Source organism: Myotis brandtii, unplaced genomic scaffold (genome assembly GCF_000412655.1).
Source record: "Myotis brandtii unplaced genomic scaffold, ASM41265v1 scaffold523, whole genome shotgun sequence".
NCBI lineage: Eukaryota > Metazoa > Chordata > Mammalia > Chiroptera > Vespertilionidae > Myotis > Myotis brandtii.
Genome location: NW_005369902.1, coordinates 1,195,687 through 1,205,708, shown reverse-complemented (window position 1 = coordinate 1,205,708; position 10,022 = coordinate 1,195,687). Strand labels below are relative to the sequence as shown.

At 38.6% G+C, this 10,022-nt stretch overlaps 2 protein-coding genes and 1 long non-coding RNA gene across 3 annotated transcripts in view; 1 reads left to right on the top strand and 2 right to left on the bottom strand.

The window, feature by feature from the left end:
* Nucleotides 1-967: 967 nt before the first annotated feature.
* Nucleotides 968-1,432, bottom strand: LOC102256330. The gene is made up of 2 exons (XR_314238.1): nucleotides 1,267-1,432; nucleotides 968-1,036 (listed from the first exon to the last, which is right to left on the bottom strand). It is a non-coding gene; the product is annotated as an uncharacterized LOC102256330 (long non-coding RNA).
* Nucleotides 1,433-1,474: 42 nt separating this feature from the next.
* Nucleotides 1,475-6,779, top strand: TEFM (transcription elongation factor, mitochondrial). The gene is made up of 4 exons (XM_005877608.2): nucleotides 1,475-1,629; nucleotides 2,353-2,816; nucleotides 4,660-4,809; nucleotides 5,629-6,779. The coding sequence occupies exons 1-4, from the start codon at nucleotides 1,599-1,601 to the stop codon at nucleotides 6,064-6,066; spliced, it is 1,083 nt and encodes a 360-aa protein (XP_005877670.1). The 5' UTR covers nucleotides 1,475-1,598; the 3' UTR covers nucleotides 6,067-6,779.
* A 2,468-nt stretch (nucleotides 6,780-9,247) lies between these two features.
* The window catches only part of ATAD5 (ATPase family, AAA domain containing 5), a 61,044-nt gene continuing 60,269 nt past the window's right edge, over nucleotides 9,248-10,022 (bottom strand). The window contains exons 22-23 of the mRNA XM_014548866.1: nucleotides 9,858-10,016; nucleotides 9,248-9,752 (exon numbers count right to left, since the gene is read on the bottom strand). Coding sequence (XP_014404352.1) covers nucleotides 9,674-9,752; nucleotides 9,858-10,016 — 238 coding nt within the window. The 3' untranslated portion in view covers nucleotides 9,248-9,673. The remainder of the gene's footprint in view (nucleotides 9,753-9,857; nucleotides 10,017-10,022) is intronic.

The window sequence follows — 10,022 nt, the reverse complement described above, 5'->3', positions numbered from 1 at the left end:
AGCCCGGACCAGGGCCTGGGCCCAGGAGGAGCCTGCAACCCACATATGTGCCCGTACCCTTGACCGAAATCGAACCCGGGACCCTTCGGTCCACAGGTCGACACTATATCCACTGAGCCCAACGGGTTAGGGCTGATCTTCTTATAAGGACACCAGTCATATTGAATTAGCCAGCCCCCACCCACACCCCAGTGTGACCTCATTTTTAAGTTTATCTAATTACATCTGCAATGACCCTATTTGGAAATGAGGTCATATTCTGAGGAGTCAGACTTCCTCATCTCTTTTTTGAGGGATACAATTCAACGCCTAATACCTCATTCAGTGGTATAAGCCCTGGAGTTAAAAGAAAACTATTTCCTATTGATTTGGAGGCTTTAGCACAAAAAGTTTACTTTATTTCTTGTTAGATTCCTAAGTTCCCCAGAAACCGGCTAGCTTTGTAGAATTCCCATGAGTACTCCTTATGAACACTTACAATCCCTCACATCCCCACGGCCTCCTGGACAATATCCACCCCGCATTGCCATCTCATAAAAACACAAACGCACCAACTTTGCCTCCAAAAGCCACCTTCCTCCTGACGTCCCTGTTTTTCACCAAACTAGCTAAACTAGCGGTTCTCAACCTGTGGGTCGCGACCCCTTTGGGGGTCGAACGACCCTTTCACAGGGGTCGCCTAAGACCATCGGAAAACACATATATAATTACATATTGTTTTTGTGATTAATCACTATGCTTTAATTATGTTCAATTTGTAACAGTGAAATTGGGGGTCACCACAACATGAGGAACTGTATTAAAGGGTCGCGGCAGTAGGAAGGTTGAGAACCACTGTAGTCTCGCCATTTCCTATAAGGAATCCTTGCCGTTCTCCTTCTATCTCCCAAGTTCAGTTCCTAGGGTTGCCTGTCCCTGGGGAAGACACACTGGCTCCCCAGCTCCTCCCCTGCTCGGGCCCCCTCACCTCATCCAGCCTCACGCGTCCATCTACGGCCAGTTCTCTAGAGTCTAGAGATGTCCAGTGATGGCGAACCTATGACACGCGTGTCAGAGGTGACAGGCAAACTCATTTTTTTGGTTGATTTTTCTTTGTTAAATGGCATTTAAATATATAAAATAAATATCAAAAATATAAGTCTTTGTTTTACTATGGTTGCAAATATCAAAAAATGTCTATATGTGACACAGCACCAGAGTTAAGTTAGGGTTTTTCAAAATGCTGACATGCCGAGCTCAAAAGGTTCGCCATCTAGAGACACACACCTCCAGACCGAAGGCAGATTACCTCGGCGGCTCCGGGTACCTGGTGGCGCTCCACCCTGCATTCAAGCACATTCGGCGCCTCACCCCCTTCCTTCCTTCCCTCCACGTTCCGCGGAGGCAGTGGAGTAAGTCTGCGGACCACCCAGGGCTCGGGATCGCGGCCGGAGCTACTTTTTTTTTCGCTCCGGGCTCCACACCTGGGCGCGCCCGGAACGCCGCTGCGGCCAGAATCGTTCTGCGGAAAGGCCGGGCTCTTTTGGGGGACGCACGCAGGAACCGGAAGTCAGTGGAGGAGGACTGAACGGTGGGGACGTACTCGTTTGACTCGGAAAATGAACGTCCCTAGTGTCCTCATGGCGGGAGGTAGGGTCCCTGCAGCACTGGGTTCGCTTCCCGTCCGCCCCGAGTCCCAGACCCAGGTCTCCTCTTGGAATCCCCGCTGAGCCGACGGCGCGATCGAGCTCCTCTGGGTTACGGGTCCGCGAGCGGCTCCTTCCCCGACTGGGCGGCGGGCGGGGGGCGGAGTCTAAGCCGCTTGCTCGCCCCTGGCTGCATGGCTTTCCTGTGGCTTCCCATTGGTTTACAGAAGTCTTCCTTACACGGGTTTCCCTTTGCCTGTAGACCCGTGGCATGGTAGGAATCTTGAGAAGTGTGCAGAAGAAAATAAAAATAAAATAAAAAAAACCGCTCTTAAATCTACCACTCCGCTAAAACATTTTAATCTTATAAAATGGAGGGAAAATAAATGTCCATAACAAGAGATATTAATTACAAAGAGATTCCTCTAAAGTTACAAATGTCAAAAATGTTAAGCAGTCGAAATTATTGTTTTAAACCCATGCTTCTTGATGGGCGTAAGATAAAATTTCTAGGTTGTAAAACTTAAGACATAGCCATAAAAATCAGAAGCTATCTCGTGAGTAAAAACATCAAAAAGCCCTGTTGTTTAATTATATGTAGATACGGTTTTTAAACAACTTATTTTAATAATGATTCTCCAGGAGAACTTAAGATGGTCCACTGGTTCTTAAATTATGGGAAAGTCTAGGACACCCCAACTCACATTTTGTTAAATTTTCCTTTTAGGGAGGTGGAGATTTTTTCCAGTACCATTAGGATGGTCCTCCTTCCAGGCCCTACATAATTCCTGCTGTCGGAAAAAATCCACCGCATCCAAGAAAAGTATTCCCGACGTTGCTTTTTGTGACAAAACGACAAAGGAGTCTGGGAAGGCCCTTGACAAGCTCTTCTCTTCGGAACAACAGGCTTCCATATTGCATGTGTTGAATACAGCATCTGATAATGAACTCGAAGCTTTCAAATTACTTCGTGGAAGAAAGTCCCTCAATCTTGTAGAGCACAGAAAAAAGTTTGGGCCATTCCAGAATTTGGAGAGTTTAATGAATGTGCCCTTGTTCCAGTATAAAACTACCGTTCAGATTTGTAACGCCATTCTTTGTCCAGAGACTGAAGTGAAAAAGAAAAAGTCACAGGAAAACCGGCTCTTGAAAAAGCTCCTCAAACCAGAAATAGAAAGAGAGAGACTTAAGGTATACATACCCTTTTTTATTCATGTCGATTATACTGTCTAAATATTTGAGAACCTACTGTGCAAAGAACTATTCTGGGCACTAAGACAGGGCTCTCAGGCAGCTTATAGTTCAGTTGGTGGGTTCAGCGATACATATATTAATAGATAACCCACTATACAAAGTAGTATGTGATCGATACCAAAGAATGAGATATTCAAATAGTACGTGAGCCATTCCTTCCGAGGAGAGAACTGTGGGCTGTAACTGTTGGGGAAAGTTTACTGGGAGAACTCAACTTGTATCTTTGAGGGAGAGAATTAGGCTAGTGGGAAGAGGAGGGCATTCTAGGAGGCAAAACAGCGATGTAAAAGTAGGTCTGTGCAAAGTTTATTTAAAAGGAATGTTGAGATATCTGGCTGTATCTGACAGGTATGTTAGGAGTAATCAGAAATTAGGATGCAAAGATGAGCTATGCCAAAGAGTGACTCTCGAACGTCTTTCCAGCAGCATTTAAAGTTATTTTCTTCCCCCTTTAAAAGAAATAAAAATAAAAATGTTTTTTGTTGATTTTAGAGAGTGAGAGAGAGAGAGAGAGAGAGAGATAGAAACATCAATTGGCTTCCTCATGCACGCCTCCTACTGGGGATCAGCCCACAACCCAGGCATGTGCCCTGACCGGAAATCGAACCAGCAACCTTTTGGTGCATGGGACAGTGCTCAACCAACTGAGCCACACCAGCCAGACAGAAGGCCTGTATTTTGTAGCTATTTGGGCTTCCAAATTATTTGCCTTTATTTATTTTGTAATCCTCACCAAATTATTCTGCCTTTCATGGATATTTACCCATTCTTTAGCAGTAAAAGGGAGATGAATATAGAATTACAAAATGTTCCTGCTTATCTCTGTATCTATAGATCATGTTAATGTATATTGTCTGTATAACTAAATGAGCCATGTGGGAGTGAGGTGAAGCCCAGACTTGGCACAGAGCTAAATCCACACATCCGGTTATCTGTTACACATGTCCTCTTCGAAGGCAGCCTGAACTCAATACATTAAAAAAACAATTCATCTCCCCTAACCTTCCCAAGTTGAACCTCCTCCTAAGATCATCTTGATTAATAATGCCATATAGTTACTGAAATACAATTGCAGTTATCCTAGGCCCCTTGATCATCCCACATAACAATTTATCTCTGATCTCTTTCTTGTCCTCATTGTCACTGTCTTAGGTTCTTAATACTTTGTCATATAACAGGTACCTAACACAAATCCCTACCTCTAGTCTATCTCTTCTGGTCCATCTTCCACACAGCTGTCCCTGATCTTTCTGAAATGTAAATCTGTTACTCCTGAATAGTATATGCTTTGCTGGCTCTCTGTGGCTCTCAGAATAAAGCAAGTTACTTTTTGCAGAAATCTGTGTACCCCTCTGCCCTTTTCCCACTTGTACTTGCTGAGTCTGAGGTGTCAAACTTTTTAAGTGGACATCTGGGTGAGATAACTTCCCGCTTACCATTTTACTCGTTCTCCTAGTCCTCCAGTAAGTCTTTCCTGACCATTTCTTTTCTCTACAGTGTAAATATTGTTATGGCATTTCTTACCATGTACGGCTGTGTTCCTGGTTCCCCAGCCTCTAGCAGTCCCCAGCAACATTTGAATGCCTACTTTGAGCTATGTACTGAGAACTGACTGCTACTAGTTACCTTTTAATTACTCCTGCATGTCTTTCACAATTCTGTTTATAAACCATAAATATATTTCTATTACATTAACTGATTTGGCTTTCTGAGTCTGTCACTTAAATTTTGTATCTGTTAACATGTTTACACTTGCAATGAAACCAGCCTTTTGTTTTAGGCAGTTAACAGTATCGTATCCATTGTTTTTGGTACTCGGAGAATTGCCTGGGCTCACCTTGATCGTAAATTGGCAGTGCTGGACTGGCAGCATAAAGAATGTTGCCAGTTGGTGAAAGGAACATACACATCATCTGTCTATTTAGAAGAGGTAAGGCAGTAACACCTCCAAATTCCTACCTGCTAAAGATCCTTGTATAGTTTAATCTACTGGTCCTGAAAATAATCTAATAAAATAGAGGGAGAGATTTTCTTTTGGTACTTATTACTCACCCATTCCAATTATGTTTTCCGTCATCGATTTTTTTTTAATTTAATATTTTTTTTAAATTTAATTTCTTCATTTATTTCAAGAAATGTCTATGTATCAAAGGCAGATACTGAAAAAAAAAGCAATGCTAAAGTTGATTCTAAATGTTATAGAATTTCATCACTATATTTGGAAAGCTTATTTTTAAATACTAACTTTGTCTCATTTGAGTCTTTGAAAGTTTGTTAGATGGGCAGTAATTATCATCCTAATTGAAAACTGTAATACACCATTGAAAACTGTTTCGATCAAACACCTGATGCAATCAGTCAATTGTAAGGGGATTGATTTTAGGCTAATTTTTCTAACCCTATGCTTTACTGTAGAAGTTTTTAAAAGGTTAATAAAACAGTTTTAACTTGTCTAATCTTAAAGTCAATATAGATTTTAGAAATTACAAGCCCATTTTACAGAAGAGGAAAGTAGTACTTAGGACTAAATGGTTTGTCTTAGCTTATCTGGTGCCCGATAGAACCATTACCAGAATTTGGCTGTTCTGATTCTCCCATAAAATGCTTTTTCAATTACTTCAAAATTGTCAATAGCAAAATAATGTAAGTTATGTAATTTTATTTTTAAATAGAAGTGGGACTGAGGGGACCCAGACAATAAAACGTAATGATTTACTTCTGCTCACTTATTTTATTTTGTTCTTTAAAGATTTCTCCGGTCGTTTCAAAGATGCCCAAAGCTGACTTCTATGTTCTGGAAAAAACAGGACTTTCCCTTCAGAACTCAACTCTGTTTCCTATACTGCTACACTTGCATATCATGGAAGCCATGCTGTATGCCTTATTAAACACAACTTTTGCTCAGCGTGGCCAGCATCAGGTGCTGAGCATGAATCGAAATGCAGTGGGGAAGCACTTTCAGCTGATGCTGGGTGACAGCCGCACGAGTGGAAAAGAACTAGTGAAGCAGTTCCTCTTAGACGCTGTGCTGAAGGAAGAGCCGCGGGTATTCTTCCCGTCAGATAAGATAGTCCACTACAGACACATGTTTTCAGCCACTGACCAATACAGAATAGAAGAGTTATATGATTCATTATTACAAGCTGTTGCCTTCTATGAATTGGCAGTGTTTGACCATGAACCTTAAAATTCTGATCACTAACATATGATCTGCTCTGTTATATTTATTAGCTTTAAAGTTGTAAAAAAAAAAAAAAGTTTTGACATCCATGTTAATGGAAAAGAAAATATGGTTTGAGTGTATTTAATGTTTAAAGTCAGATTTTTGGCTATTGAATGGTTTATACAATAAGCCAAGGCCAAGTCCATAAATATCTTTGTGAGATTTTATACCTTTTAGGTTTAAGTGTTAAACAGTAAGATATTTCCTAAACAGTCTAAATAAGAAACAAAGTTATCTTCCTTTAAAAGCAAATATCATCTATATTAAAGAATTTGCTGAAAAAGGGAATGAATTTTTCCGGGTGGTGCTCGTCGTGGAAATAAAGCTAAATATAATTGATAACACAACTTGTGGAATCCTCTTCTTATTCTGTAAATAGAACATGGTTTGATGCACAACCTCCAAAAGGTGATTTTCATCAGCTCAATCTCCCAAGCCCAGAATAAACAAGCTTTGTCTAATAGGCTCACTATCTTACTTTGAAATCTTTTAGTTGACGGACCATCTTTTCTTAAAAGTAGCACTTTTCCACATCTCTCCATTTTCCATTTTATCTGCCTTAGTTCAGGCTGTCACTATATCTCACTTGAACTGAACCCAACTCTCTGATGTCAAAGCATTAAGCCTTTTCTTTAATCTAAAAGTGAAATATACTTTTTGGGGAAAATTCAAATAATCATAAATATGTATATATATAAAAGCCTAAGCAACTGTTCAACTGGTAGCTATGATGCACATTGACCACCTGGGGGCAGACACTCATGCACAGATATGGAAACATGGAACAGACAGATGAATCTCAGAGGGAAGCGGGAAGAGATTAACCAAAGATTTTATATACATACTAGAGGCCTGGTGCATGGATTCGTGCACTGGTGCAGGCCAGGCCAAGGGACCCCACCAATGAATGAATTTGTGCACTGGGCCTCTAGTGTAAAATATATGGAAGTCCTCTCAGCACCTCGTAACTCCTTAGGAGATTGGTATACACTCTAGATTTGTTGCTATGCCTGTGTAAACCTCTACACATAGTATATGGTTGTATACATAAACATATCCATCTTGGGAAATATTGTAGATATCTCAAACTATTCATGTCTGAAACTATTCTCTTTCCTCCAGATCATCTCCTTTGCTACCGTTTTATACTTTGCTAAATGGCCTCACCGTCCATTCAGTTGTTTATGCCAGACATGTGGTATTCTACTTCCCACATATTTCTAGAAATAGCTGTAAGTGAAAATGTGACTGTTTTAGACATTTATAAGCTAGGATATGAAGTATTGAAAAGTACTCAAAATTTTTATCACAAAAATGAGTTTAAATCTAACAGGAATTTATCACCTTTAAGAATTGAAAAATATTTCCCCAAATCATGTTAAACCTAAAAAGAAAAAAGATATTAAAAATTCTAGCCCGGCCAGTGTGACTCTGTGGTTGAATATCGACCCATCAACCAGGAGGTCACCAGTTTAATTGCTGTCAGGGCACATGCCCAGGTTGCCAGCTCAATCCCCAGCAGGGGGTGTGCAGGAGGCAGCCCATTGATGAGATTTCTCTCATCGATGCTTCTATCTCTATTCCTCTCCCTCTCTTTCTAAAAACCAATAAAAAAAAACATTTTAAAAATTCTATGGATTTATTTTACTTTGGTTCCTCAATTATAATTATCAGAATTTTCTAATAATAAAACACCAAAAATTAACAGGTAAGTAAGAGCTCTATAGGTAGTAAACTCTTGTATTCAGTAGAAAAACATCCATATACTTTTTAAAAAATGCCTCAGGCAGGTAGGTCTTAGTCTCTTATACAGGACTGAACCTATGTAAGTTATAGCCTATAGTCAAACCTATACAATATCCAATATTTACTCAGGTGATTATATCTGGAACTCCTATATAAATACTGGATAAAGCCTTTTAGCTTTAGCCTTTAAATCAATGTTATCAATACAAGAAAAAGCAGGTTAAATAAAAACACTTTAATACACATTTAAAGCAGGTATACATAAGATATTTCTCAACTGTGCAAAATTAGGATCCTTATCTTTTGAGGAGAAAATGTAATTCACCAGATAATGTAACTGAATATTAAGCTAATTAATACAAACACTTGAAATAGGAAACTATTTTCAAGTATACCTGATTATATAATTGCAAAAATTATTTAAAGTGAACTGTGGAATTTTTAAATCTTGTAATTAAAAATACATATTTCCAAAAACATAACCATCAGTGGAAATGGCTATTATATAGAAATCCTATAGTAGAATCCTTTGGTGGTGTTTTTTTGTTTTTTTTAATTCTTACCTAAGGACGTGGTTTTATTGATTTTACTGTTTTGTTTTTTTTTAAGTATATTTTTATTGATTTTCAGAGAGGAAGGGACAAGGAGATAGAAAAACACTGGTATGAGAGTGAAACACTGATCATTTGCCTCCACATGTGCCCAGGCTGGGGATAGAATCCATGATCTTTTGGTGTGTGGGACTGAAGCTCCAACCAACTAGGCCATACTGGCCAGGGCTGTTAAATAGCATTAAATCTTGAATGAAGTAGATATATTAACATCATTAATATCTATGAAATAAAACACAAATTATACAAAAATACAAAAAAATATACAAGGTAACTGATTTGACTTGGCAAAATATACAAGATATCACATGTACGGTTGCTAAAAAACATTAATGAAAACTTGAATTCATAATCTTGATTCCTCTTTGTCAACATTCAGTATTCAATGGTGAAATATGCTAGAGTGCACCAAAAATAAAGTCAGGAAGCTCTTACTTTTTGTTGTTGTTAATCCTCACCCAGGATATTTTTTTTTCCCATTGATTTTTAGAAAGAATGGGAGAAGGAGAGGGAGACAGACACACAGAGAGAGAAACATTGGTGAGAGAGACACATCGATTGGTTGCCTACCTCATGCACACCAACTGGGGTCAGGGATTGAACCTACAACCCAGGTACATGCCTTTGATGGGGAATCGAACCCATGGACCTTTGGTATGCAGGCTGACCCTGAGCAGGAAGATCTTTTATTTTTATTTTTTTTGTGTGGGGGGGAGATTTTACTTCTTGAAAAATGAAACAATTTCCTTCTTAGGAAGTTTTCTTATGCATCATACGTATATGTAATATTGTATTCTAGATTGCATAAATTTATTTAAGAGATTCATATTTACAACTTGACAGAGTACTCACACTTGGTTGGAGAGAGTTGAATTAAAGGTACCAGGAAAGGGAAAAATTATGGAGTAGTGTAGCATTGAACCCTCTTTAGAAATATCTTAGTGAACTCTAGCTCCTAGAAACAGCTCAGTTACATACATAAATACTCCAACAAAGCTAAATCAGATAATACAAAAAATTTTTAAAAATACCACATCATAAATACAAAATGCAACTCAAATTTTTTCATTTTAAATATTTGCGCACTAATAAAAATATACAAATATTCTGTTTTAAATGTACATTAAGAGATGTAAACTTCCACAAAAATCAATATAAAAATGTATCTTAAGGACCACACAATAATCTGTACAAGGCACTGTTAATGTGGAATATTAAGGGAAATCAGCTGCCAAAGTGTTCACAGTCTCTTTTGCAATGTTAAGGTGAATTCCTTCAAGATAGTGGAGGAACCTGTCAAAATTACACAGAAAAATAATTTAATATTAATATTTCCATCAGGTGAGAATATGAATCTTGAAATAGCTATATAAAATGTTATTTCTATAGATCCTTTACCTTCTTTTACTTTTTCCTTGTTCTTTTAGCTTCTCAGTCCTACAAATGTTTCGAAGAGTTGGCAAGTATTCAATTATACTAGCTTGTCTATTACCCAGGTTGAGAAGAGATCGGCTAGAAAATACACTTTTAATGACTGCTATCCTCTTCCAAGCACAGCTGTAA

Excerpts from the sequence above, each read along its gene's own strand:
- TEFM (XM_005877608.2), top strand. The coding sequence starts at position 1,599 with ATGAACGTCCCTAGTGTCCTCATGGCGGGAG. Across the intron at positions 1,630-2,352 it reads TAGTGTCCTCATGGCGGGAG|GGAGGTGGAGATTTTTTCCA; the intron begins GTAGGGTCCCTG and ends TTTTCCTTTTAG. Across the intron at positions 4,810-5,628 it reads CATCTGTCTATTTAGAAGAG|ATTTCTCCGGTCGTTTCAAA; the intron begins GTAAGGCAGTAA and ends TGTTCTTTAAAG.